The sequence below is a fragment of the Raphanus sativus genome, chromosome 5 (assembly GCF_000801105.2).
Source record: "Raphanus sativus cultivar WK10039 chromosome 5, ASM80110v3, whole genome shotgun sequence".
Classification (NCBI taxonomy): domain Eukaryota; kingdom Viridiplantae; phylum Streptophyta; class Magnoliopsida; order Brassicales; family Brassicaceae; genus Raphanus; species Raphanus sativus.
Window position 1 is genome coordinate 39,458,880 of NC_079515.1, and position 23,533 is coordinate 39,482,412.

Genomic DNA, 23,533 nt, shown 5'->3' on the forward strand with positions numbered 1-23,533 from the left:
CTTGTGGTTTCACAACTTGCGGAGAAGCTTCATAATGCACCACAGGAGTTTGCTCCGGTAACAGACGATTTGCCTCAACACTTTGAATTGTTATAGCAAATATCACTACAATACCAAAAGTAATATATTGTCATATATATAAACATGTAGAACAATTTATTTCTTTCATACAATAAAACTTACAGCATGCAACAGCTAAAAGGGCAACGAAAGCAAACTTTACTGATAGCTTCACCATTGTTTTACTTGTAGAGAATAGTATTACAACAGGTGTTGGATATGTATAAGAGGATGGATGTTTTAGCTTTTGTGAACATTTTATAGAATAGATAATGGTGTATCGAGCGTTTCAGTCAATATTTATCAAGTCAAGGTCAATGTAACCGATTATAAGGAATAAAATCATACTAATTTATTAGCACTTTTGTTTGATAAAATTTATTACCAATTTGAACAGAATCAAATCTGATATCCATCCAAATTCTAGTAGATAATAAGACCAAATTAACGTTTACCAAACTTAATAAATATATTTGTTTATTTTCATTTTTCTAACCAATATAGACTAACAGGATAGAAACTTAGATGTGAATGAAAAAACTTAGATGTGAATGAAAAAAAAAACTTAGATGTGAATGCCATTTTGGTGTAACTAATAATTACAATTACATAATGAATTCGGATTCAAATGCACTACACTACACTTTCAATTTGCGACCACCCGAATATGAAATCATTTGGGACTTCATTTGAATAGTCAGAATAAGAGTATATTTGTGGACTGCACATCTCCTTATAAACTTTAAAAAACAATTACAGTGACATATTGCATGAGTTTTGCATGGTGACTCTTTAGCACGAACCAGTAAAGCAACTTCAGCACTAAAAATGTTTCTTGCGGTGCACGTCACTAAGAGCCATTGGAAGCAGACATATATTGCGCCAAACTCGTACTTGACCCAGCCTTGCTTTTCAGATTTATCTCAGTAGGGCTGAAAAGGTTTGGATTTGATCATCAAACTAGAGATGCATAGTTATTACGTGAATATATTTTTAATGCTACTCGTTTCTTATTGAAAAAAGACCAATGGATCGGAAATTTCAATGTAAATGATAATTAATTTTGCGTAACAGAGACCAAATCAGTACAAGTTGCAAAAGCTTGTTTGCTGAAAGATAAAAAAAAATTCAATGTAAATGCATATATATATTTTGTGTAGTGAAAGATGGATTCAAACAAACAATATATAACTTTTTTTTTTCAAATCAGATTTGTTTATTAAGAGTTATATACTACAAAATCCAAAACATTTGTTTCCACAGAATTAGAGAATCATGATAAAATAAATACCCAAACCGGGTTTAAATACATAAACCACCACATCGTGTGGATTTAACAAAAGTAACAGCCGGTATATTTGGGTTATTAGGGAAAATATATCGGTTTCTTACAAACTTTCCGACGAAACTAATTGAACCGGGAAAACAATTTGGGCTCCAATTCCAGGATTGTTTGTTTATCGGTTCAAACCGTAGAGAACCGAAGTCCAAAACTGAGAACAATGTTTAAGTGATACGATTGGATATTGGTATGCAGCTTAAACCGAGAATAGTAAACCGAAATCTAAGCCGGTTAGTAGAACTGTTCTTTGTCTGTTAAGAAAGCAACCATCCGTCCTCTCTCTGGCAGCAAAATATTTTTTCTACGTCTTCGAATTCTGGGAATGTGTCAGTGAGTTGTCTCCTAGAGCTCTCTCTCTCGATCTGACTCTCATTTAATTCGAACTACTTCTTCTCCCTGCTTCCACGCACGCTCGACGTTGCTTGTTTGCTTTCTCCATGGGAAGTTCGATTCGAGAAATCACATCGCTCTGATCAGATCCTAAACGCTCTTCGTTTTCTCGTGCATTGCGTTGCTGTTGCAGCGACTAATCTTCCTCGATTGAACCTGGATCTCGTCTTGAATTCGTCGTATTGAGTATGTAATTATAAAAAAATAAAATAAGGAGAAGAAGCTCGTTCGTTTGTTTGTTCGTTATCAGTGTTTGAGATTCCAAATTGATGTTGTGAATTTTGAATTTAGGGGTTGTTTAGCTAGGGGGGAAGGAGCTCGATTATCGGATGGTGTTCAGATCGAGGATAAAATGGATAGCGCTGTTGGTGCTCATATTATCAGTAGGATCTCTCGTTGTTCATCTTTCGATTACAAAGTCTTCAGGTGTACAGTTGGCTTCTTATGCAAGAGATTCTTCCCTTTGGCAAGGTTTTGATTCGTTGTTAGGTGCAAAGGTAGAAAGAAAAAACGAATTTTAATTTGTTTCTTTTTTAATTTGAAGAATATTGTTTTAACTTTTGTTTGGTCTTCTCTTTGATTTCTTCACTGTTGCAGGATTTTAGAAATAAGCACTTATGGCGGCCTGTCAAAGCACTAGAGACCTTGCAGCCATATGCCAATCCAAGAACTAGTTATCCTGGTACTAACTCTATCTTTGTTTGTTTGTGATATGTTATCTGTTCTGCATTTTGATCATTGCTGTCTATAAGATGCTCAATCATTTTCAAGTTAGAGAGATTAATCTGCAGCACTGTTTTTTTTTTCCATTTTTGCATCAAACCATTGGGAGCCATTATTGATGTGTTCGTTTGTGTTGGATACTTACTTGTTTGAGCATGAAAAAGCCTCTTGGGGTCTTTCGTAATTTTTTTTTGGTACTGTGTCTTTGCAGCGCCCAGTTCAAAAAACAATGGATTCATTTATGCAAAGATATTTGGAGGATTTGACAAGATCAGATCTTCTGTATGTATCACTTGACTTGATAGTTTAAAATTCGTTTTTTTCTTTCTTTCTTTCTTTTATTCATGTTGATAACATATTTGCACATTTTCTAGATATGTGACCTTGTCACCATATCCAGGCTTCTAAATGCTACTCTTATCATTCCAGAGCTTCAAGACAGTCTTCGCTCAAAAGGCATTAGGTACGCCTAACTCTATCCACTACGTGGTTCGTTACAGTTTTTCACGTTTCTTCATTATCTTCCCTTAAACCATGTTTCTTTGCCTTGGTATCAGACTCGTATTTACTCTAGTGCATTTTTATATGCTAGCAGCAACAAGTTCAAGAGTTTCTCCTATCTTTACGATGAAGAGCAGTTTATATCCTTTCTTAAAAATGATGTTATCATTGCCAAGGTCCTCCCTGAGAACTTGAAAGCCGCAAGGAAAAGGAATGAGTTTCCTCTGTTTAAGCCCAAAAACTCTGCATCACCAAATTTTTACCTCGAGGATGTATTGCCAAAGTTAAAGAAAGCTAATGTTATTGGATTGATCGTCTCTGACGGGGGATGCTTGCAGGTAATGCGTGTTTTTTCCCTCTCCTTTAGAGTGATATAGCTTGTACGCAGTAACTTCGAAATCTGTAGAGATCTTTGGCTAGATATCTTTCTGCTTGAAAAATACCATCACTTGTTATATCACAGTTTGGTTATTATACGTTTAAATGTAATAAGTTATTATGTGAGTTAAACAATGCGCTTTATCCTCAACAAAGTTGTATTGTTTTCAGTCAACTTTGCCTGCTTCAATGCTTGAACTTCAAAGACTAAGGTGTAGAGTTTCTTTCCACGCCCTCCAGCTTCGTTCAGAAATCCAGGTGCTTGGCAAGAAGATGGTGGACAGGTACTTGTGATACTTTCAAATTAAAAATTAAGTTGGCGAAAACAGGAGATAGTTATGGCTTTCGATTGTTAAGGGAGGGAAACAACATTGCATGCTAAGCTTTTGTTTCTTTAATGATAGAGTACTTAGCTGAGAAGTCTAAGAAATAAGTGGCCGGGGTTGCTCTTTTTTAATCTAGCTTGGGATCTCTAGGTGGAGTACTATGCAACTAAAAATGATTTACGTATAGTCACGATTTGTCTATCAACCCCTAATAATCGTACGTCCTTGACATAATTGAGTTACGTATTTTACCTTTGTCAGGTTACGTAAATCAGGTCAACCCTTCCTAGCTTATCATCCTGGCTTAGTGAGGGATAAATTGGCATATCATGGTTGTGCTGAGCTTTTCCAGGTAAAAGTTTCCAACCTTCTCCATCCGTATTCTTTTATTAAACAACCAGATATGCTTTTTCCCTGTATAACCAATGTGCTCGAGTTACATGGAGAAGAAGTTTCAACTGTCTGACTCTATTCTTCGTTTCAATCCTTAAAGGATCTTCACAGTGAACTTATTCAGTATCGGCGGGCCCAGATGATTAAGCAGAGGTTTATTTCAGAAGAACTGATTGTAGACTCGCGCTTGCGCAGGGACAAAGGTCTATGTCCACTGATGCCAGAAGAGGTAGAACCCAAAGCTTTCTCAAAAATTGCTTATATGGTCACATTTTTATATCACGATAAGTTTTTTACATTTATGTGTAATTCTGATGTAACACACTGTTTACAAGCCTGAACACCCCTTATGCTGACATTCTAATACACCAATTGGATCGCTTCCCTATTGCTGTTCCTATGGAACTGCATTAGCTTTTGTGATGCTTAAGAGTTTATTGGTACTGAAATTTCGCAGGTTGGAATTCTTCTGAAAGCACTGGGTTACTCTCAAAAAGCGATTATATACTTAGCTGGTTCTGAAATGTTTGGCGGCCAACGTGTTTTGATCGCTCTGCGTGCCATGTTCCCTAATTTAGTGGATCGAACTTCTTTATGCAGCACGGAAGAATTATCAGAATTGGTTGGTCCTGAGACACCTCTTCCAGAAAACACATTTGAAATGCCTCCTCGAAAAAGCGATAAGCAGCTCAAAGAAGAGTGGAACAAGGCAGGTACTCGGCCTAGACCTCTCCCTCCTCCTCCAGACAGACCTATCTACCAGCACGAAAAAGAAGGGTGGTATGGTTGGCTTACAGAGAATGATACAGAACCAACCCCTTCACCCATGGATCTTAGGAACCAAGCACACAGGTTACTGTGGGATGCACTTGACTTTGTTGTATCTGTAGAAGCTGATGTGTTTTTCCCTGGTTTCAACAACGATGGTAGTGGACAGCCAGATTTTTCAAGTTTGGTAATGGGTCAGAGGCTCTATGAAAGACCGTCCTCACGAACATATAGACCAGACAGGTAAGAAAGTTTATTACTCGACATTGAATGAAACCCTATCTAGAGCTTGTTGGCATTACCTCACTACTCCATGGAGCATCTTTGTCGCAGATTAATCACTGGCTGTTTACTGATTTTTTCTCAAACAGGAAAGTTATTCAAGAAGTTTTCAACATTACCCGTGAGGACATGTACCATCCCGACCGTAACTGGACTTTTCGTGTGAGAAAACATCTCAACTCAAGTTTGGGTGAGAGTGGGCTTATCAGGCAGTCAATGCTGTCGAAACCCAGGTTGTTTCTTTCGCATCCACTTCCTGAATGCTCATGCAGAACATCGGCCCTCGAGGATTCCAGACAAATACGAAGTGATGATGGCAGATTTCTATATGGAGGTGAGGATGAATGCCCTAAGTGGATAAAATCAGCTGGGGTTGAAGAGAGTAAAACTGATGATGGTGATCAGGCTGATTATGAACATGACCTTCTCACTGAACAGTCAGAAACTGAAGAAGAGTTTGCTAAAAGTAAGGTAGCTTCAGCTTTTGACCAGGATGAAGAATGGGATCCCAATGACTAGCATTGTGACAACGATGCAGATTCTGCCGTCAAGTGTCATTTGATTGTTCTATAGTTACCGGCTTTTCTTTTCTTTTCTGAGAATAAGTTTTTTTTTTTAAGTTTCATTCTTTTAGTTGCATACTCTTTATACGTCAAAAGCCTTCCGCCTCCAAAGCGCCCTTATGCAGCAAAGGACGACCGTTATGGTTCATCCTTCTCTAAGGTCTCCCGTGAAGCTGGAGGTATCTTTTTTTTTTTCTTTTTTTTCCACATCATTGTAAATCTGATAAAGGTTCATTCAGATTCTTTTTCTCGAATAGTTTTTTTTTCCTGTATTTGTTTGGACATACTACAGATACGAAAGATAAAAAAAAGTAAATTTCAATCAGAGTTTCAATATTCATTTTCTGTCTCCTGATTCTCTCCACATTCGTATTCATCTAGACTGGGATGCTCACTGAAATGGTATTAGAGTTTGGCCCGTTGTATAATAGTTATACATAATTTTCATAGTGACATTGAAAGGATGTCGTTTGATACAATTTATACTCGTGTATACAGAAGCAGGGCAGAGAGAAGTGAACCCTTAGAACTATGTTTCTGTGTCCATGGTTTGAGAACAGAGACAACGGTAATGATGATGATGATAAGAAGATTGAGTATGTCAAATACACAACAATTTCCTTGAATATAAAAATCGCCATTCTCATTCAAGTGGCCAGAGAAAACAAAGATACGTACATAATATAACATTGCAAAAGAAAAAAAAAACATTGCAAAAGAAAAACAGAGAGGTACATATTTCATCAAAACCTAATTTTGGCTACTATATTTTCTTGGAAGAAAAGTTATTGAAATCAAGCAAAAACACAAACCATGAAATATAATGTCTTCTTCAAGCCTCTTCACTTGGCACTGGAGAGCTGGGAGCGGATAAGCTTGGCCGCATCAACCATGTTCTTAAGTGCTGGCTTAACCTCAGTGTACTTCCTCGTCTTCAGACCACAGTCAGGGTTAACCCACAAGACGTTCTTCTCAAGAACCGCAAGCATCTTGTTGACCCTGTCTGCAATCTCATCCGCGGATGGGATTCTCGGCGAGTGGATGTCGTAAACACCAGGACCAATACCTGCACCGTACTTCACTCCTTCACGGAACACAGAGAGAAGCTTCTCATCTGAACGAGAGTTCTCAATGGTGATAACATCAGCGTCCATGTCAATGATGGAGTGGATGATGTCATTGAAGTGTGAGTAGCACATGTGAGTGTGGATCTAAAGAAAGACAAAAACAACCCATTAGTAGTTAGTTACAGAAACACTCAACACTGTTTGAGATAAAGATCTTTACCTGAGTGCTGTCTTGAACACCACAGTTAGTGATTCTGAAAGAATGAACAGCCCAGTCCAAGTAGAAAGAGTGTTCTGCTTTCCTAAGAGGCAACCCTTCTCTGAGCGCAGCTTCATCGATCTGAATCACTCCAATACCGCCTTTCTCTAGGTCTTCCACTTCATCTTTGATAGCCAAAGCGATCTGGTAACACGTCTCGTGCCTAGGCTGGTCGTTTCTGACAAAAGACCAGTTCAGAATCGTGACTGGTCCTGTAAGCATACCCTTCATGGGACGTTTGGTCATGCTCTGTGCTGTTGAAGACCAGAAGACTGTCATTGGTTTGGGACGGCTCACGTCACCGTAGATGATCGGTGGCTTCACACAACGAGATCCGTAGGATTGCACCCATCCGTTTGCTGTGAATGCAAAACCTGACAACTGCTCTCCAAAGTACTCAACCATGTCGTTTCTCTACAATGTTGTTAAAAACAGAGTAAGAGACAGAACGTGTCATGATTAGTTGATTAAGTGTTAGACGACTCACCTCAGGCTCTCCATGGACAAGAACATCGATATCAAGATCCTCTTGGATGTCAACAACTTTCTTGATCTCTTCCTTGATGGCCTTGACGTAATCCTCTTCAGAGATTCTAGTACAAGAGAGGCAGTTAGCAAACTACTTAAAAATGAACAATGCTCAACTGGTTTAGTTCAAGAGACTAACTTCTTGGCCTTGTACTCACGGCGAACCCTCCTGAGTTCCACGGTCTGTGGGAAGGAACCAATGGTTGTGGTTGGGAGGATTGGTAGGTTAAGCTTCTTCTGCTGAGCATCTAGTCTTGCGGTAACTTCAGTAGCACGGCGATGGTCTGATCCCTTCAAATCAGCAGCCTGGGATTAAAAGAATCACAAATCATCAAATACAAATACAAACATGACCGTTCAAAGGACACTGAGTGTGAAGAGCTTACAGCCTTCTGGACAGACTGGTTGGTGACTCTTGGAGAAGACCTCCTTGAAGACAAAGCCTCTGCGTTGGCAGAGAAGAAGCTCTGAAAGAGTGTGTGAAGTGTTAGAGAGCTGTAGTGTTTAGGGTTTCACTAGAGAAACAAGTTTATTTTTGTTGCAATACCTGATTAGTCTGACCAGCCAAAGCCTTGGCCAATGCATCAACTTCAACGACCTTCTGAGCAGCGAATGCTAGCCAAGACTTGATTTCAGCATCAAGCTTAGTCTCGTTAATAAGGTCAACAGCAGTGTGAAGAAGAGAGCAAGAGGTTGAGACAACAAGCTTGTCTGCACCAAATGTACAAAGAACATAACCAACGAGTTAAAAAAAACACACTTCTAAGTGAGTGGTTGACAATACCTTTACCAACAACACCCTCAAGTGACTGCAAGGTGATGAGAGAGGCAGCAAGGTCATTGGCCCAGATGTTCCTTCCATCAACAACACCAGCAAAGAGGTACTTGCCCTGGGGGAAACCAGACTTGATCAAGTCAATGGTCTTGGTTCCACGAATCAAATCAAATCCAAAGGCAGTCACACCCTTCAAGGAAGTAAGGGTCTTGAATGCTTCAGCAGGGACATCAGCGAAGTAAGTCTCCACAAGAACATTCAGACCAGAGAGAGTTGATTCAAGCTCAGCATAGGCACCGCTGAAAGCCTGGAGTTTGTGACCCTCTAGATCCATGACAAAAAGAGGCTCATCAAACTGAATCCATGTGGCACCAGCTCCCTTAAGCTCCTCAATGACTTCCCTGAGCACAAAGGCATGTCAGAAACACATTTCATAGCCTCAAATAGAGCACTTGATTAAAGTTGTGAACCGCCTAAATATAGAATTAGATAAGAAGCAACGTAAAATAAACCAAATTTGGTATCCCGCTGTTCTAGCTAATTTTCCATCATTTACAAATTTGATTATTATATTATGTATGGTCGTGCCAAAAGGCATATAGATTAATTACTTACTTGTAGATTGGGAGGATTTTGGGGAGAAGGGAGAGAAGATCAAACGACTTGTCTGCACCCTTTGCAAGCTTGGAAAGAAGCAAGTAAGAGACAGGACCAACAAGTACAGGAACGGTCTCAACACCAAGCTGCACAAACAACACCGCATAGTACTCTCAAATATCAGAATAAAAGAAGCCTATATTCAAATAGGGAGTAACGGTACGTACAGCTTTGGCCTCCTTGTACTCATTCACAGCCTTGTGAGATGCATAAGAAAACTTCACGTCAGGACCCAACTCAGGGACAATGTAATGGCTGCAACAAAATATTTTATAAGGTTATGAACATTTTTTAGATTAGTCTTAATAAAAAAATATGACAGTAAAGACCTAAAATTCCTAATAATAAACCAAAATATTTGAGGTTATAGAACCTATGCATAATAGCTCTTTAAAATTTAGGGAACATGGGCAAGGACAATACGAATGTTTCATCCAGATGTGCCCATAACCGGTCCTAAATATGTTACATTGGAGAAGAGAAAGGAGTAGAGAACTCACTAGTTGGTGTCAAACCACTTGGTCATTTCCATGGCTGGAACAGAGGCGTTACCTCTAGCCATGGAGAAGTAAACATCAAAACCAATCTCACCACTGTTCCATCCGTATCTAGGAGGAACAGCACCGAGCATAGCGGTGGTGTCTAGCACCTGGTCATAGTAAGCAAAAGTGTTGCTTGGGATGTACTTAATCCCAGCTGCAGACATCTGTTTCCAGATGTCTGACCTGAGATCAGCAGACACCTTCTTCAAATCCTCGGCAGTGGTCTTGCCATCCCAGAAAGATTCCAACGCGAACTTGAGCTCTCTCTTAGGTCCCATACGAGGGTATCCAACAATGTGTGATGCCATTTTCTTTGTTCTTTTTTTTTTTTAAAACTACATTCAACCAAAAAAATCAAAATCAGACACAAAATCAAACATAGTCTTAAAACTGCAAGTCTTGTACTTATAAAGTACAATGCTATAATAGAAAATAATAAAAAGGTAAATAACTTTTGCAGGTTTTGTCGTATGTATAGAGACAAAAGAAACAGAGTGTATAAGAGTTTGAAATATCAAACAAACGATGTCCGAATCATAGGTAACATGATTCGATCATTAGAAGATGTCAGTGAGAATCATAAGTACTCAAACAGAGATCCAAGAATCTGTAAACATGAAATAACTGAAGATGTGTGTATTGTATTATAGAAACTCACTCACAGGATTAGATGATCTGAGTATTAAAAACACAAGGCGAAGAAACGAACTTCAAGAATTCAAAGACGAAAAGAAAAGGGACGAAAGCTAAATAAGAGAGTGGGAAGGCAAAGGACAGGAATAGTCATGAGGAGGCCATGGAAACTCGGAGGCGTACCTTACGGAGAGACGTGGAACAAGTGTTTAGAAATGAGTGAAGGAGATGGCAAGAGACGCGACGATGGAGAGTGCCTCTGTTACCTTATTTATAGCCATAAAACATTTATTATACATTTTTCCTTTCTCTCACACTCTACGGTGGTGGCTGATTATTTTAAACTCTGTTTTCTTACAAAATTAAATTTAAATAAATATTGAGTGATACACATGTTGATTAGTGTATAATAATATCATTATATGGATTTATATTAGTCTAATATAGAAAGTAATATACGTATTTCCATGTATTCCGCACGTTTTAACTCTGCTCCTCTAACTGTTAGCTTGAAACTTTCAAATTCATTAAGGGCATGGTCAAGTTTGTACAACTTTTGACATTTATAATTTAACTCTGCTCCTCTAACTGTTATAATAAAACAAATGTATTTACGGCGTGTCACTATGTTACTTGGGTAAATTAGTGTACTATAGTAATTAATTTAAAGGGTTAACTAAGGCATTAAAACGTGAGGGGAGAAGGAGAGTTGGTGTGTCTACATTGAGGAGAATGGAGGAAGCGGGACTGGTGGGTGGGATCCTACAATGGGGTTGGTGGAAAGATTCACAATTAAAGTTTGTTTTTCCAGCAATACAACGTCGTTTTTTTGGGGTCAGTATCACACTGTGCCACACAAACCAACGGAGAAAATTTATTTGGTAAACAAAGTAGGTGAATGATTATGATATGATATCCACGTCCTCTAGTAGATGAAAAGCACTTATTTCAATAGATTTTAAATACAAGTAGTATTTGTCCAAAAAAAAAATACAAGTAGTATATTGTGTTAGATCGTATAATCACAAGCTTCACACATTAGCGGGCCTACACATTGGTGAGAGCAACAAATGAAACTGAACCGTTTAAAAAGATGCCCTTTAGCCCAACATACTAATGTGATGTTCCTTAGCCCGACATTCTTTCTAAATTCCTGGATCATACATAACAGAGGGCACTTGTGAAAACAAGTATGTGTAGATATCAATAAGAATTAAGAGAACCTCTACCTCAGCAAGAAAGCATGACTAAAACGTTTCTGAGACCTATCTTCCAAACCTCAGGTAACTTATAAAATGGTTGCATCTTTTTTTACATACCGATAAAAACTCAAAGCAGTGATGGCTTGCTAGGAGCTTCAGTTATCAAGAGGGTGGGGAAGCTTGCTATTATAGCTCTTATCATTCCAAGGGAGGGAATGACACTTACTGACACAATCTTCACATATAGCTCCATAACTTATATAGATAACATCACAGAGATCCATAACTTATAAAGAAATCAAGTATTCATTCAGAAAGGGGAAAGTTCTATATAGCCTATACAAAGTTACAAACAACTCCCACAGCTAGAGATTTCGTTTCACCATTTTGGCATTTTGTTGTAATAATTTAAGCTAGCTACTAAAATAATTAAAACAAGAACAATACAGACAAAACATCTGTCATGGTTTGTAACGAATCATAGACCAATAATAACACATGCATGCTATTTGCGACAGTTGCACACAAAACGTGATATGTATATTTAAATTTCTTTCGATTTTTTTAATGGCTATCATGTACAATATAACACTTTGGATTATACCACAAAATGAAAAAAATAAATTAAAGATCGATGTGGTTGATAACTTAGTAGATGGTCACTTGACAATTACGACTCACAACTATAGACCATATTAATCTAAAGCGCTGAACGAACCATCTAACCTAATTTATTACAACACAAGGCGAAAATGACCTCACCTCTAACGTACGTCTTACTTAACCTAATGTATCTTACATGTTACTCTCTCTTGCTTTCTACTAATCATTTTATATTTATTATTTTTGATCTAACTGTTAAGAATCATTTTAGATATGTACTAATCTTTTAAAAGCAGACGCAGTTAGCAAATACTAGATAACTCGTATCTAATTTGTTATAGTATTTCTTCAAAAAGAAAGAAAATTAAAGGTAGAACGTAGAAGATGGAAGGGTGGAATTCACATGTGTCACTTTACAAAAAGTCTGATGTGACCCTTCTGATGGATGCCATCGTGCGAAAAATACATAACAGTCTGTGCCACAACCTCACTTTTTAATTTTCATCTTAATAAACTATTTTCATCTTGATAATTTATGGTTTGGATCTATCTGGTTTGTTTCGGTTTGGTTGCTTCTGATAAAAATCACACGTGATTGTAATGCCATTTTGGTTAATTTAATTCACTTTACATTGATTTACAAGTTTTTTATTTCCAAATTTTCCATTCCTTTGTGGCCTAGTAGTAAAAAAGTGTTTAGTAGACATTCACACATTCGAATTCAATTCTTGTTGAAAAAAGTGTTTTTGATAAATAGATGAAACCCATCTTTTCTTTATCAAAAAAATCTCTAAAAATAGTATTTACATAGTTTTTTGTAAGAAGACTATTTCAATAATTTTATTCAGCGTATTTAAACATTTACATCAAAAATTTATCAACTAAAATATTTCACTACATATATTTATATTTAGTTTTAGAGTATCTAAAAATTAATAAATTTATGTCAAAAAGTGATGCTTTTAGTTATTTTTTGTTGAGCATAGCCCATTAACAGAAAACTAGATATAGAGACTTTTGTCAGTAAAGTTAATATGCACATGAAATTTTAGAATATAACATTGAAGACTTTTAGTATTGGTAAATGGTAGACCACACCCTAAAGCTCTAAAGAATATTTTCTTTATTTACTTTTTATCCCCTTTTTTGCCACAGCTTTGGCCCGAGTGGGTTCTGTCTTTCGTGCTTGTTTTTTTTTTTTTTTTGAAAGTGATGATAAAATATGAACAATATTTAGAGCTGAGAAAATAATATTGACGGTGATTCAAAAAGACAGTGATTCAATCCAAAAATAAAGTAAACAGAACAAACTGTCGGGCAGAGCTGGTGGGATTCGATATTTGATAGTAATGCATGTGATCAATTTCAATATTATTGTTTTCTTAATTCTATTTTTACTACATTCTACTCTTCGTAATAATCTTTTAAAATTCTTCTTGTTGTCTTCTTCTCGTGATAGAGACTAGAGAGAAGGACCAGACTCACTGTCGTCAGCTAGTGACAGTTTACTCAATTGTATGGTTGCTATAATGTTTTCTTTACATTGATTTTCACAACTTTTTGTTGTCTTAAAAATATATATATTTTGTAGGGTTTTATATTGTTCTCATAGTATACTCTGTTTTTTTATCCTTACAAAAAACACAACCACTCACTCTGTGAAAAAATCTTGAATGTTTTCATAACTCCTTGAGGAACTTTCCTCTGTTTCAGGGGATTTTCTTGGGAACTCTCTTATAAAAAAAATAAAATCAATATTCGTTTCACAGTTGCTTCATAAGTTTGCAAAGGTATTTCTTCATCTAAAAGGAAACTGATTTTTTCCAGGAAAATAAAATTCCAAAGGTAAACATCTCTTTGGCTCAATTTTTTTCAGCATTTCCTCTTCCTGAGGATAATCTATAACACAGGTGGTGAGTTCTTCCTGTCTCTCAGGAATCCACATGCAAAAAAGTATATATATTATTGTTGTTATCTGTCAAATGATCGCTTCACTTAGCCTTAAATTTAGAAAATGTGTATTTCTAACTTATCTACTGTTGTGTATATACTCTGAATGAGAAAAGAGTAAGAATCAGATGTCTAGATTCAATTTTTTCTCTCTCTGTTTCTCAGTACTTTGTCTATAAATGTGATTCATGAAGTTATTGTGTCCCTCTTTGCAGGTGTGTGATGATCTTTGCCTAAGTAGTTGTATGTGTTTTATGGCCTTGTGTGTGGCTATGGAGAAACACTTTTGTGGCTTGCCATTACTGCTTCTGGTTCTGCTTTTAGCCTCCATCGACGGATCAACACAGCTTCAATCATCTCAATCTCAAACCCTTTTGAGGCTGCAAGAGTTTCTCCACTATCCAAATGTCTTAAGCAGCTGGAACAACTTCACAGATTTCTGCAACTCAGAGCCAAATGCCTCTTTAACCGTTGAATGTTATGAAGATAGTGTAACGCAGCTCCACATTATAGGAGACAGAAAATCCCATATGTTACCGAGGAGTTTCTCATTAGACTCATTCGTTACCACTCTTGTTAAGCTCCCTGATGTTAAGGTTCTCACCTTAGTGTCCCTCGGTTTATGGGGTCGGTTACCTGAGAAAATCAACCGTTTGTACTCATTAGAGATTCTCAATGTGAGTTCTAACTTCCTCTTTGGACCCATTCCTCATGAACTCTCGTCTCTTTCCAGCCTTCAGACACTCATACTCGATGAGAATATGTTTTCTGGTCTGTTACCGGATTGGATTGGTTCTTTACCGAGTTTAGCTGTGTTGAGCTTGAGAAAAAATGCATTCAATGGCTCATTGCCTTCTTCACTGAGTACCTTGTCAGGTCTTAGAGTACTAACTCTGGCTAATAACCGGTTTGATGGAGCTTTACCTGATCTAAGCCATTTGAGAAATCTTCAAGTGCTTGACCTTGAAGGAAACTCTTTTGGACCGTTGTTTCCTCGGTTAAGTCACAAGTTGGTTACTCTTATACTCAGCAAGAACAGGTTTAGGTCTGCAGTATCATCTCAAGAAGTGACTTCTTTGTATCAGCTTCAACATTTGGATCTTTCATTCAACACATTTGTTGGTCCCTTTCCTACTTCATTGATATCTCTCCCTTCAATCACTTACTTGAACATTTCACACAACAAACTCACCGGGCGGCTTTCGACAAATCTTTCTTGCAACTCACAGCTGATGTCTGTGGATCTCTCATCAAATCTTCTTACAGGAAGCTTGCCTGATTGTCTTAAACCGAGTTCCGGAACTAGCAGAGATGTTGTCTATGCAGGTAATTGTTTAGCTACTGCAAATGAAGACCAGCGCCCAGTTTCTTATTGTAGCAACGAAGCTCTTGCTGTTGGAATCATACCACAGACTAGGAGAAACAGAGTTTCCAAGTTGAGTATTGCCTTAGGAGTAACCGCAGGCCTTCTCGGGTTGATTCTCCTTGCTGGTGCATCGTTTGTGGTTCTCAGGAGAGTTAATGCTAAGAGAAGAGCAACGAAAGCTTCACCAAGATTAATCAAAGAGAATGCTTCATTTGGATACACATCAAAGCTACTCTCAGATGCAAGTAAGAAGATCAAAACATCTCTCATATATTGTCACACATTTAACATATCCAATGAGTTAAGTATTGGTTGCTTGTGGCTTACGGCAAATACTTTTATAGGGTATATCTCGCAGACAATGAAGCTAGGAGCACTAGGTCTTCCATCTTACAGGACATTCTCACTGGAAGAACTTGAGTATGCTACAAACAACTTTGAATCCTCTGCTTTCATGGGTGAAGGTTCTCAAGGACAGGTAATAAACTTCACGCTCTCTTATGTGTTTTCAAGTTCTGAAAAATGTGATTTCTCATCTTTTTTTCTTGGTCTATTCAGATTTATAGAGGGAGGTTGAAAGATGGATCATTTGTGGCAATTAGATGTATGAAAATGAAGAAAAGTTGCAGCACTCAAAACCTGATGCATCACATTGAGCTCATAGCTAAACTGAGACACCGTCATTTAGTTAGTGTGCTTGGACACTGCTTTGAGTGCTACTTAGATGACTCAACAGTCAGCAGAATGTTCTTCGTCTTTGAGTATGTCCCAAATGGAGAACTTAGGAGCTGGATCTCAGGTATAAAACTGAAACATGATGTCCCAAGGATCATCATTATTATATCTTTTGATAACTTCACCAGAAAGTTATTGTTCTTTTCTATTTTTAAGATGGGCATATGGGAAGATTGCTTACTTGGGAACAACGCATAAGCATAGCCATAGGTGTAGCAAAAGGGATCCAGTTCTTGCATACTGGTATTGTGCCTGGTGTTTATGATAACAACCTGAGAATAACAGACGTTTTGCTTGATAATAACCTCGCTGCAAAAATCAGTAGCTATAACCTTCCATTACTTATGGAAGGTCTGGGAAAGGTAAATGATGTTACACTCTAAACCTTGTTTGTTTCTTGAATGCTTTTGTTGAATCTGTTTTACCTTCCTTTTAAAGGTGGGGCAAGTAGTATATCGAACCTGTCCCAAAGGCACTCCAAGGTGTGTTTAAATCTTCTTCGTTAGATAATTTATCTTAAACCAACTTACATGGTTTAGTTCTTTGTCTCTCTCATCAGCGTCAAAGAAGATGATAAAATAGATATCTATAACTTTGGAGTGATCTTGCTTGAGCTAATAGTTGGAAGACCTTTGAGAGCAAAGGGTCAAGTCGATGTTCTAAAAGAGCAGGTAACACCATTGAATATATGTTGATTATGTACCACCGGTTTGAGTTTCCAAATTGGTGACTAATTCAGAGTAGTATAATTATTACTGGCCCCAAAAAAATAAACTGTATATCTTTTCTCATTATATTTTGTAGTTACAAGCAAGCATCTCAGCGGATGATGGAGCGCGTAGGAGCATGGTGGATCCAACGGTCCACAAAACTTGTTCAGACCAATCACTAAAGACAATGATGGAGATATGTGTAAGGTGTCTCATCAAAGACCCTTTAGAGCGGCCTTCCATTGAAGATGTCCTGTGGAATCTTCAGTTTGCTTCTCAAGTCCAAGAAGGTTGGCTACAAAATAGCAATCCTCCGAGCATTCGCGGCTCGCCTTCTCCTGCAGCTTCCTCTCTTCCTCCTCCTTCTCGTTTGCACATAACAACAATCGAATCTCCCCGAGATTCAGGTACTTTTAAATCGACACTGCACCACCTTTTATGAACAACTGGTGAGATTGAATGAGTTTCTTGATGTGAGATTCATATTTTGTTTGTGTGTGGCTGTTTATTGCAGGATATGAAGAACATGAGAGATAGGGAGACAAGAGTTTTGGTTTGGTTAGTTGCGTGCTCTTTCTATGTAGAGGAACCTAACAATAAACTGGTTATCGCATTAAAAAAATAAACTACCGAACTCTACATATATCTTGGTATACCGTATACTGTTGATTACTATATATATTATTCTCCTTTTTCCAATATTATTGAAAAGGAGATATATAAAATTATAAATTAAAGACAAGGCCTAGTTATATATTCATATCCGGTGAAAACCCTCCGCAGCCACCGTCGTCGAACCAACAGCCACCGAAAAATCAGTACCGTTCTCTTGCTCATCATCCTCATGATGATTTATTGTAACTTGCTGATGCCGTGGCATAGGCTGCAACGAATGTTTTAAGTTAGCGGGAACCATGACGTCATAGCTAACGGCCGCTGCTGCTGTCGCGGTGAAGCTGTTCATGGTTGATCCGGCAAGAGTGGTGGAGGCGGATGAGTTGTTGGAGTATTCGGTTTGTTGCATAACGACTAATTGTTGTTGTTGGTGGTGGCTTTGTTGTTGTTGTTGTTGCATAACGTTGGCCATTGCGACTCTACTATTGATTAGTTGTGATTGCACCAGCGATAACTCAGCTTGTAGCGAGGCCACCTGATATATTCATGGTTACAAAATCACTTCTATTTATTGTTACATTTGTAAACTAACTTATGATTTTCTTAGCTAACAAAAGAACTTGAGAAATATTTATCAAAAATAAGAATTGATGTACATGAATTTACAGGTCTACAAAACATGTATATTTCATTTCCTAACAAAAAAAATATCATTAATTAATAGTAATTAAAAATGTATAGTAAAAATCTAAAATAAATTTAATTGTAAAAAATTATTATAGTTTAATAAGCGTGAATATTATAGAAATTCTGGATGAAATATGTATTTTATGTAAAATAAACATAATTAAAAGAATTAGTTCACCTGTTGTTGGAGGGCAAGGATAGTTGAGACGCAGCCATACACAGGATCAGAGAGCCTAGCCTGAGCCTCATATGAAATCGTAACCACTGCGTCGTGACGACGGTTCACCGGAATATGATGCAACAGTTTAGACACGTTGCTGGCTCCAAACACCTTATGGACCGCCGCGAACCTAGCCGCTCCTTGGTCCGACCCGAAATGTGGAGCGAAAATGCATCCACTCGCACACTTCCTTCTCAAGAACTTGCAAGCCCCACAAGGCGAGGCCGTTCCTGTCCCCGTCGTTGCAGTGGCCGCCATGGCTCCTATTGTTTCAACGCTTGTGTATGAACCAAAGATTATAAGAACTCTCTTCTTATTGCTTAAGAAACTTACTCAAAACTTAAGCTATTACAAACCCTCAATCACCACACCAATGCCATTAACTCGACAATGGTATATATAAGACTACACTTACCCTAATCCTGATAACAACACAATTATTTAGATAACTCCTAAATAAACTCATCTTTATCTCTTAATAAAAACATAAACTCTTTTAGGATTAGGATGTCTTATTTCTTCAGTCTTCTTTCAAGCTTACTTCAACAGTCTCCTCCTTAAGCTTGAACTTCATATCCTTTAAGTCTTGAACTCCAATCAAGTCTCTCATCTCCTTGTATTTTAATCTTCCCAAGGCCTTAGTCAAGATGTCTGCCTTCTGCTTGCTTCCCGGTACATGCACCACTTCAATTATCTCTCTCTCAACACACTCTCTTATGAAGTGATACCTTGAGTGTATGTGCTTACTACGTCCATGAAATACTGGATTCTTTGAGAGTGCAATCGCAGACTGGTTATCTATCTTTATGACTGTTCGATCATATGACTTCCCAAAGATTTCGCCAAGAAGATCTCTCAGCCAGATAGCCTGCCTTGCTGCCTCAGTTCCAGCCATGAACTCAGCCTCACAGGAGCTTAATGCAACTGTGTCCTGCTTTTGTGAGCTCCATGTTATTGGACTGTCGCCAAGATAAAAAATATGACCCGTTACACTTCTGCCATCGTCTAGATCAGTATTGTAAGAACTATCACTGTAACCAACCAGTTTAGTTCTCTCCTTCGATCGTCCGAAAGTAAGTCCAAATGATGTAGTCCCCTGCAAATAGCGTAAGCACTGTTTTATCGCAACTCCATGCGACTCCTTTGGATTAGCCATGTATCTACTCAGAACTCCAATACAATAGGACAGATCCGGCCTAGTGTGTAGCAAGTAACGAAAACACCCAATAATCTTCCTGTAAGCAGTTGCATCAATATCTCTTTCAGCCTCTGACTTTGATAACTTAAGTCCTGCATCCATCGGTATCTGAACAGAGTTGCAATGCTCCATTCCAGCTTCCTCCAGTATCCTCAATGCATACCGATTCTGACACAGAGTTATACCTTCCGCATGCTGATTTACTTCAATACCAAGATAGTAACTGAGCCTTCCCAAGTCACTCATCTCAAACCTCAATGCCATCTCCTCCTTAAATTCTTTGATCATCTTCAAGCTTGTGCCGGTAATGAAAAGATCATCTACGTACACTGCAATAACCAGAAGATTCTCTCTCACAGCTCTACGATATACAGACGGCTCTTTCATACATCTCACAAATCCCAACTCCATCAGACATGTGTTTAGCTTATGGTTCCACGCTCTAGGCGCCTGCTTAAGCCCGTATAGTGCTTTCTTCAACTTATAGACTTTGTTCTCGCTTCCTTTTACAACGAAACCTTCAGGCTGCGTAACATACACTGTCTCCTTGAGCTCTCCGTGCAGGAACGCCGTCTTAACGTCTAAGTGGTGGACTTCCCAATCATTTGAAGCTGCGAGGTTGATCAAGAGTCGAATAGTCTCAATTCTCGCTACAGGCGCGAATACTTCTTCAAAATCTATCCCATACTGTTGCACATAGCCTTTTGCAACCAAACGAGCCTTGTATTTATTGATACTCCCATCTGCATTGCGTTTGATTTTGAATATCCATTTTAAACCAATCGGTTTAACTCCGTGTGGAAGATCAACAAGGGTCCATGAGTCAAGCTTGGTAATAGATCGTATCTCCTCTTCACAAGCAAGTATCCATTCCTTAAGCTCCTTTGCTTCTTCGAAGTTTCTAGGCTCACTGTTCAAACTCAACAGTAGCTGTTCTCCTTCGAACTCTGCAAGCAAAACGTAGTCGTCAAGATAAGACGGCTTTGTACTCTGTCGTTGTGACCTTCTCAGCATTTGGTGATCACCATTATCTGTAGACACTGATTCTTCTTCACTGTCTGTATCATCTTCTTCCTTCACAACAATCTCTTCCTTTGGAACTTTATTATCTTCCTGTTGCTCTGTTCCGCCTTGTTCTGTTTCCTGCAATCCATGATTACCAGTCTCTCCATATATGACTTTAAAGCTCCCAACTTGATTCTTCTCGGTAATAGATTGCTTCCAATTCCATCCTTTAGCCTCATCAAATATAACATCGCGACTGACAATTATCTTTTGGCTCTGTGGATCAAACAAACGATATGCTTTAGATCCTGGTTCTGTTCCAAGATGAACTAACATCCGTGACCTATCATCAAGCTTTTTTAACATCTTTGAATCTATCTTTGCATAACAGATGCAGCCGAAAGTTCGCAGATGAGAAATATTAGGCTTCTTTCCTCGGTACGCTTCATATGGAGTTCGATCATTTAGAGTTCTAGTGGCCACTCGGTTTAGCAAATACGTGGAGTGTCTTACTCCTTCTCCCCAAAGATAGTTTGGAACAGACATGTGCTTTAGACAGCTTCTGGTCATCTCCATTAGAGTTCGGTTTCGTCGCTCAACAACACCATTCTGTTGAGGACTGTAAGGCGCCGTGAGATGCCTCTTAATACCCTCTGATTCACAGAAGGCGTTGAAAGCTCTTGATGTAAACTCTCCTCCTCTATCTGTTCTAAACGTCTGTATTTTCATCTTCGCCTCTGCTTCTACTCTGCTTTTGAACGCTTTGAACTTCTCAAATGCTTCGCCCTTCTCCTTCATTAACACAGTCCACATATACCTGGAGCAGTCATCAATCAACACAAATATATATTTGTTTCCAGCGCTTGTACTTGGAGTCAAAGGGCCACATAAATCTCCATGTACAAGTTCAAGCAGTGTTGAAGCTCTGTAAGATGTTGCTTGAGGAAACGATTTCCTCGCTTGCTTCCCCATCAAGCAAGAACCACACACGCTTTTCTCTATGCTCATTTTAGGAATTCCAACTACTAGTCCTCGTAGCACCATAGATCTCATTGTCTCAGGATTGATATGTCCCAATCTTGCATGCCATCTGCTGGATTCACTTGTCGTTGTGGTAAGCAAAGTCATCACATCTTTAACCTTCATGCGTACTTTATACAGTCGGTTCTTTGATCTAACAGCCTTTGCTATTAACTTCCCATCTTTGTCATGCATCGTTAAATACTCACCCTTCATTCTGACATCACATCCTGACTCAGTGGCCTGTCCCAGTGATATGATATTGCTTCTCAAGTCCGGTATAAAGTATACATCTAGTATCTTTCTCGGTTCTCCGTTTCTGTCAATGAACTCAATAGTCCCTTTTCCCTTTATATCAATACGTGAGTCATCTCCGAATCTGACTTTTCCTGTAACAGACTCATCAATAGCCGAGAAATATCTCTGATCTCCACTCATGTGGTTGCTAGCACCATTGTCGAGATACCAGATGTTATCTTCTTTATTATCAGCTTCAAACGTGGCTGGAACAACCTTCTCCTCATTTAGATATACTATCTCATGAAGCATGAGTTCATCTGCCTCTTGAGTATCAACATTCTCAGTCTGCTCTTGTGTTTCCTGTAACTTGAGGAGCCTATCAGGACAGTCAGAGGCATAGTGTCCTACACGATCACATCTATAGCACGTAACCTTCGATATATCACGAGGAGTGTTGTATCTTCCTCTACCTCGTCCCCTGTTAAGGTATCTTCCGCCACGACCTCTGCCTCTGTTCTCACCGTTAAAGCCACGGTTTGATTGTGACTCTGCAGTAGCATACATCAGCTTGCTCTGATCTTCCTGAGCTTCTTCCTCATCTTCAACTCGTTCCTCATATACCTTTAAACGACCTACTATATCTTCAAAAGTAGTCGTTTTAAGATCTAAAACCTGTTCCAAAGCTGCTACTATATGAATATATTTCCTCCGAGGCAAGCACTTCAGAAACTTTTTAACCAGCTTTGCTTCTTCAATATCTTCTCCTAGGGCACTTGACTTTGAAGATATCTCAGATAACTTACCAGAGAAGTCATCTATTGTTTCTGTCTCCTTCATCCTAAGTCGGTCAAAATCTGCCATAAGAGTCTGGAGTCGAGCTTCTTTTACTCTCTCTGCTCCCACATATCTTGTCCTTATTGCGTCCCAGACCTTCTTTGCCGTACTCAGTTCTCCTACTTGCAAAGTCAAACTCTCAGGTATAGATTGCAGAATTAACGCCATAGCCATATCGTTTCGTTCATCATTCTCTGCCTCAGTCTCAACGATTTCCCAAACTTTGTGAACCCTAAGCAGAATCCTCATCCTCATAGCCCACACAGTATAATTTGTCGCGGTTAGCAGTGGGCACTTGATGGAGGAAGATCCTCCTTCCTTTGTTATCGGTTTCGCTGCAACAATGTCAGTCATGGTATCCAGATCTCGAAAAGAACTCAAGCTCTGATACCAAATATTGTTTCAACGCTTGTGTATGAACCAAAGATTATAAGAACTCTCTTCTTATTGCTTAAGAAACTTACTCAAAACTTAAGCTATTACAAACCCTCAATCACCACACCAATGCCATTAACTCGACAATGGTATATATAAGACTACACTTACCCTAATCCTGATAACAACACAATTATTTAGATAACTCCTAAATAAACTCATCTTTATCTCTTAATAAAAACATAAACTCTTTTAGGATTAGGATGTCTTATTTCTTCAGTCTTCTTTCAAGCTTACTTCAACAGCTCCTCCTCCTCCGGAAGAAAATGATGATGTTGTAGTACGTTGTGAGGTTCGTTTCCCGGCTGCTGATTTGCGACGAGAATCTGAGGTGTTGTGGTTTCGTTGCTGATCAGCCATAACTAAACAAGTATTAATTAATTAGGTTTAGTTGATGAGAGTTTCTTGTGAACAAATGATATCTATAAATGTATTTTGTTATGAGTATATATGTACATGTGTGCATGTGGGTATATAAGTAAAGAAAAACGGAGGAGGCCACGTTTGTTTCATGAAGGAGGTCGCT

At 38.5% G+C, this 23,533-nt stretch overlaps 4 protein-coding genes across 9 annotated transcripts; 2 read left to right on the forward strand and 2 right to left on the reverse strand.

The window, feature by feature from the left end:
- Positions 1–1,686: 1,686 nt before the first annotated feature.
- Positions 1,687–6,075, forward strand: LOC108856816 (protein EMBRYO SAC DEVELOPMENT ARREST 30). 3 transcript variants are annotated; one of them, XM_018630708.2, is made up of 11 exons: positions 1,687–1,978; positions 2,084–2,289; positions 2,390–2,474; positions 2,727–2,797; positions 2,890–2,978; positions 3,108–3,354; positions 3,566–3,678; positions 3,982–4,072; positions 4,214–4,342; positions 4,571–5,124; positions 5,253–6,075. In XM_018630708.2, the coding sequence occupies exons 2-11, from the start codon at positions 2,122–2,124 to the stop codon at positions 5,680–5,682; spliced, it is 1,977 nt and encodes a 658-aa protein (XP_018486210.2). In that variant the 5' UTR covers positions 1,687–1,978; positions 2,084–2,121; the 3' UTR covers positions 5,683–6,075. The 3 variants fall into 3 exon arrangements, with proteins under 3 accessions (XP_018486210.2, XP_018486212.2, XP_056866773.1); XM_018630710.2 differs by having other exon boundaries at positions 3,111–3,354; XM_057010793.1 differs by having other exon boundaries at positions 2,095–2,289.
- A 257-nt stretch (positions 6,076–6,332) lies between these two features.
- LOC108863130 (5-methyltetrahydropteroyltriglutamate--homocysteine methyltransferase 2) lies at positions 6,333–10,518 on the reverse strand. 2 transcript variants are annotated; one of them, XM_018637449.2, is made up of 11 exons: positions 10,371–10,518; positions 9,513–9,889; positions 9,180–9,267; positions 8,971–9,098; positions 8,365–8,756; positions 8,128–8,291; positions 7,967–8,047; positions 7,720–7,886; positions 7,540–7,645; positions 7,014–7,466; positions 6,333–6,937 (listed from the first exon to the last, which is right to left on the reverse strand). In XM_018637449.2, the coding sequence occupies exons 2-11, from the start codon at positions 9,860–9,862 to the stop codon at positions 6,569–6,571; spliced, it is 2,298 nt and encodes a 765-aa protein (XP_018492951.1). In that variant the 5' UTR covers positions 9,863–9,889; positions 10,371–10,518; the 3' UTR covers positions 6,333–6,568. The 2 variants fall into 2 exon arrangements, with proteins under 2 accessions (XP_018492951.1, XP_018492952.1); XM_018637450.2 differs by lacking the exon at positions 10,371–10,518 and adding an exon at positions 10,217–10,354.
- Positions 10,519–13,601: 3,083 nt separating this feature from the next.
- Positions 13,602–17,396, forward strand: LOC108863007 (probable inactive leucine-rich repeat receptor-like protein kinase At3g03770). Of its 3 annotated transcripts, XM_056985971.1 has the most exons (10): positions 13,602–13,782; positions 13,869–13,905; positions 14,158–15,553; positions 15,653–15,786; positions 15,867–16,107; positions 16,200–16,405; positions 16,482–16,525; positions 16,603–16,714; positions 16,848–17,160; positions 17,268–17,396. In XM_056985971.1, the coding sequence occupies exons 3-10, from the start codon at positions 14,188–14,190 to the stop codon at positions 17,288–17,290; spliced, it is 2,439 nt and encodes an 812-aa protein (XP_056841951.1). In that variant the 5' UTR covers positions 13,602–13,782; positions 13,869–13,905; positions 14,158–14,187; the 3' UTR covers positions 17,291–17,396. The 3 variants fall into 3 exon arrangements, with proteins under 3 accessions (XP_056841951.1, XP_018492796.1, XP_018492798.1); XM_018637294.2 differs by lacking the exon at positions 13,869–13,905 and having other exon boundaries at positions 13,602–13,837; XM_018637296.2 differs by lacking the exon at positions 13,869–13,905.
- A 9-nt stretch (positions 17,397–17,405) lies between these two features.
- On the reverse strand, positions 17,406–18,534 carry LOC108863009 (LOB domain-containing protein 20-like). The gene is made up of 2 exons (XM_018637298.2): positions 18,234–18,534; positions 17,406–17,903 (listed from the first exon to the last, which is right to left on the reverse strand). The coding sequence occupies exons 1-2, from the start codon at positions 18,531–18,533 to the stop codon at positions 17,511–17,513; spliced, it is 693 nt and encodes a 230-aa protein (XP_018492800.2). The 5' UTR covers position 18,534; the 3' UTR covers positions 17,406–17,510.
- Positions 18,535–23,533: the final 4,999 nt, after the last annotated feature.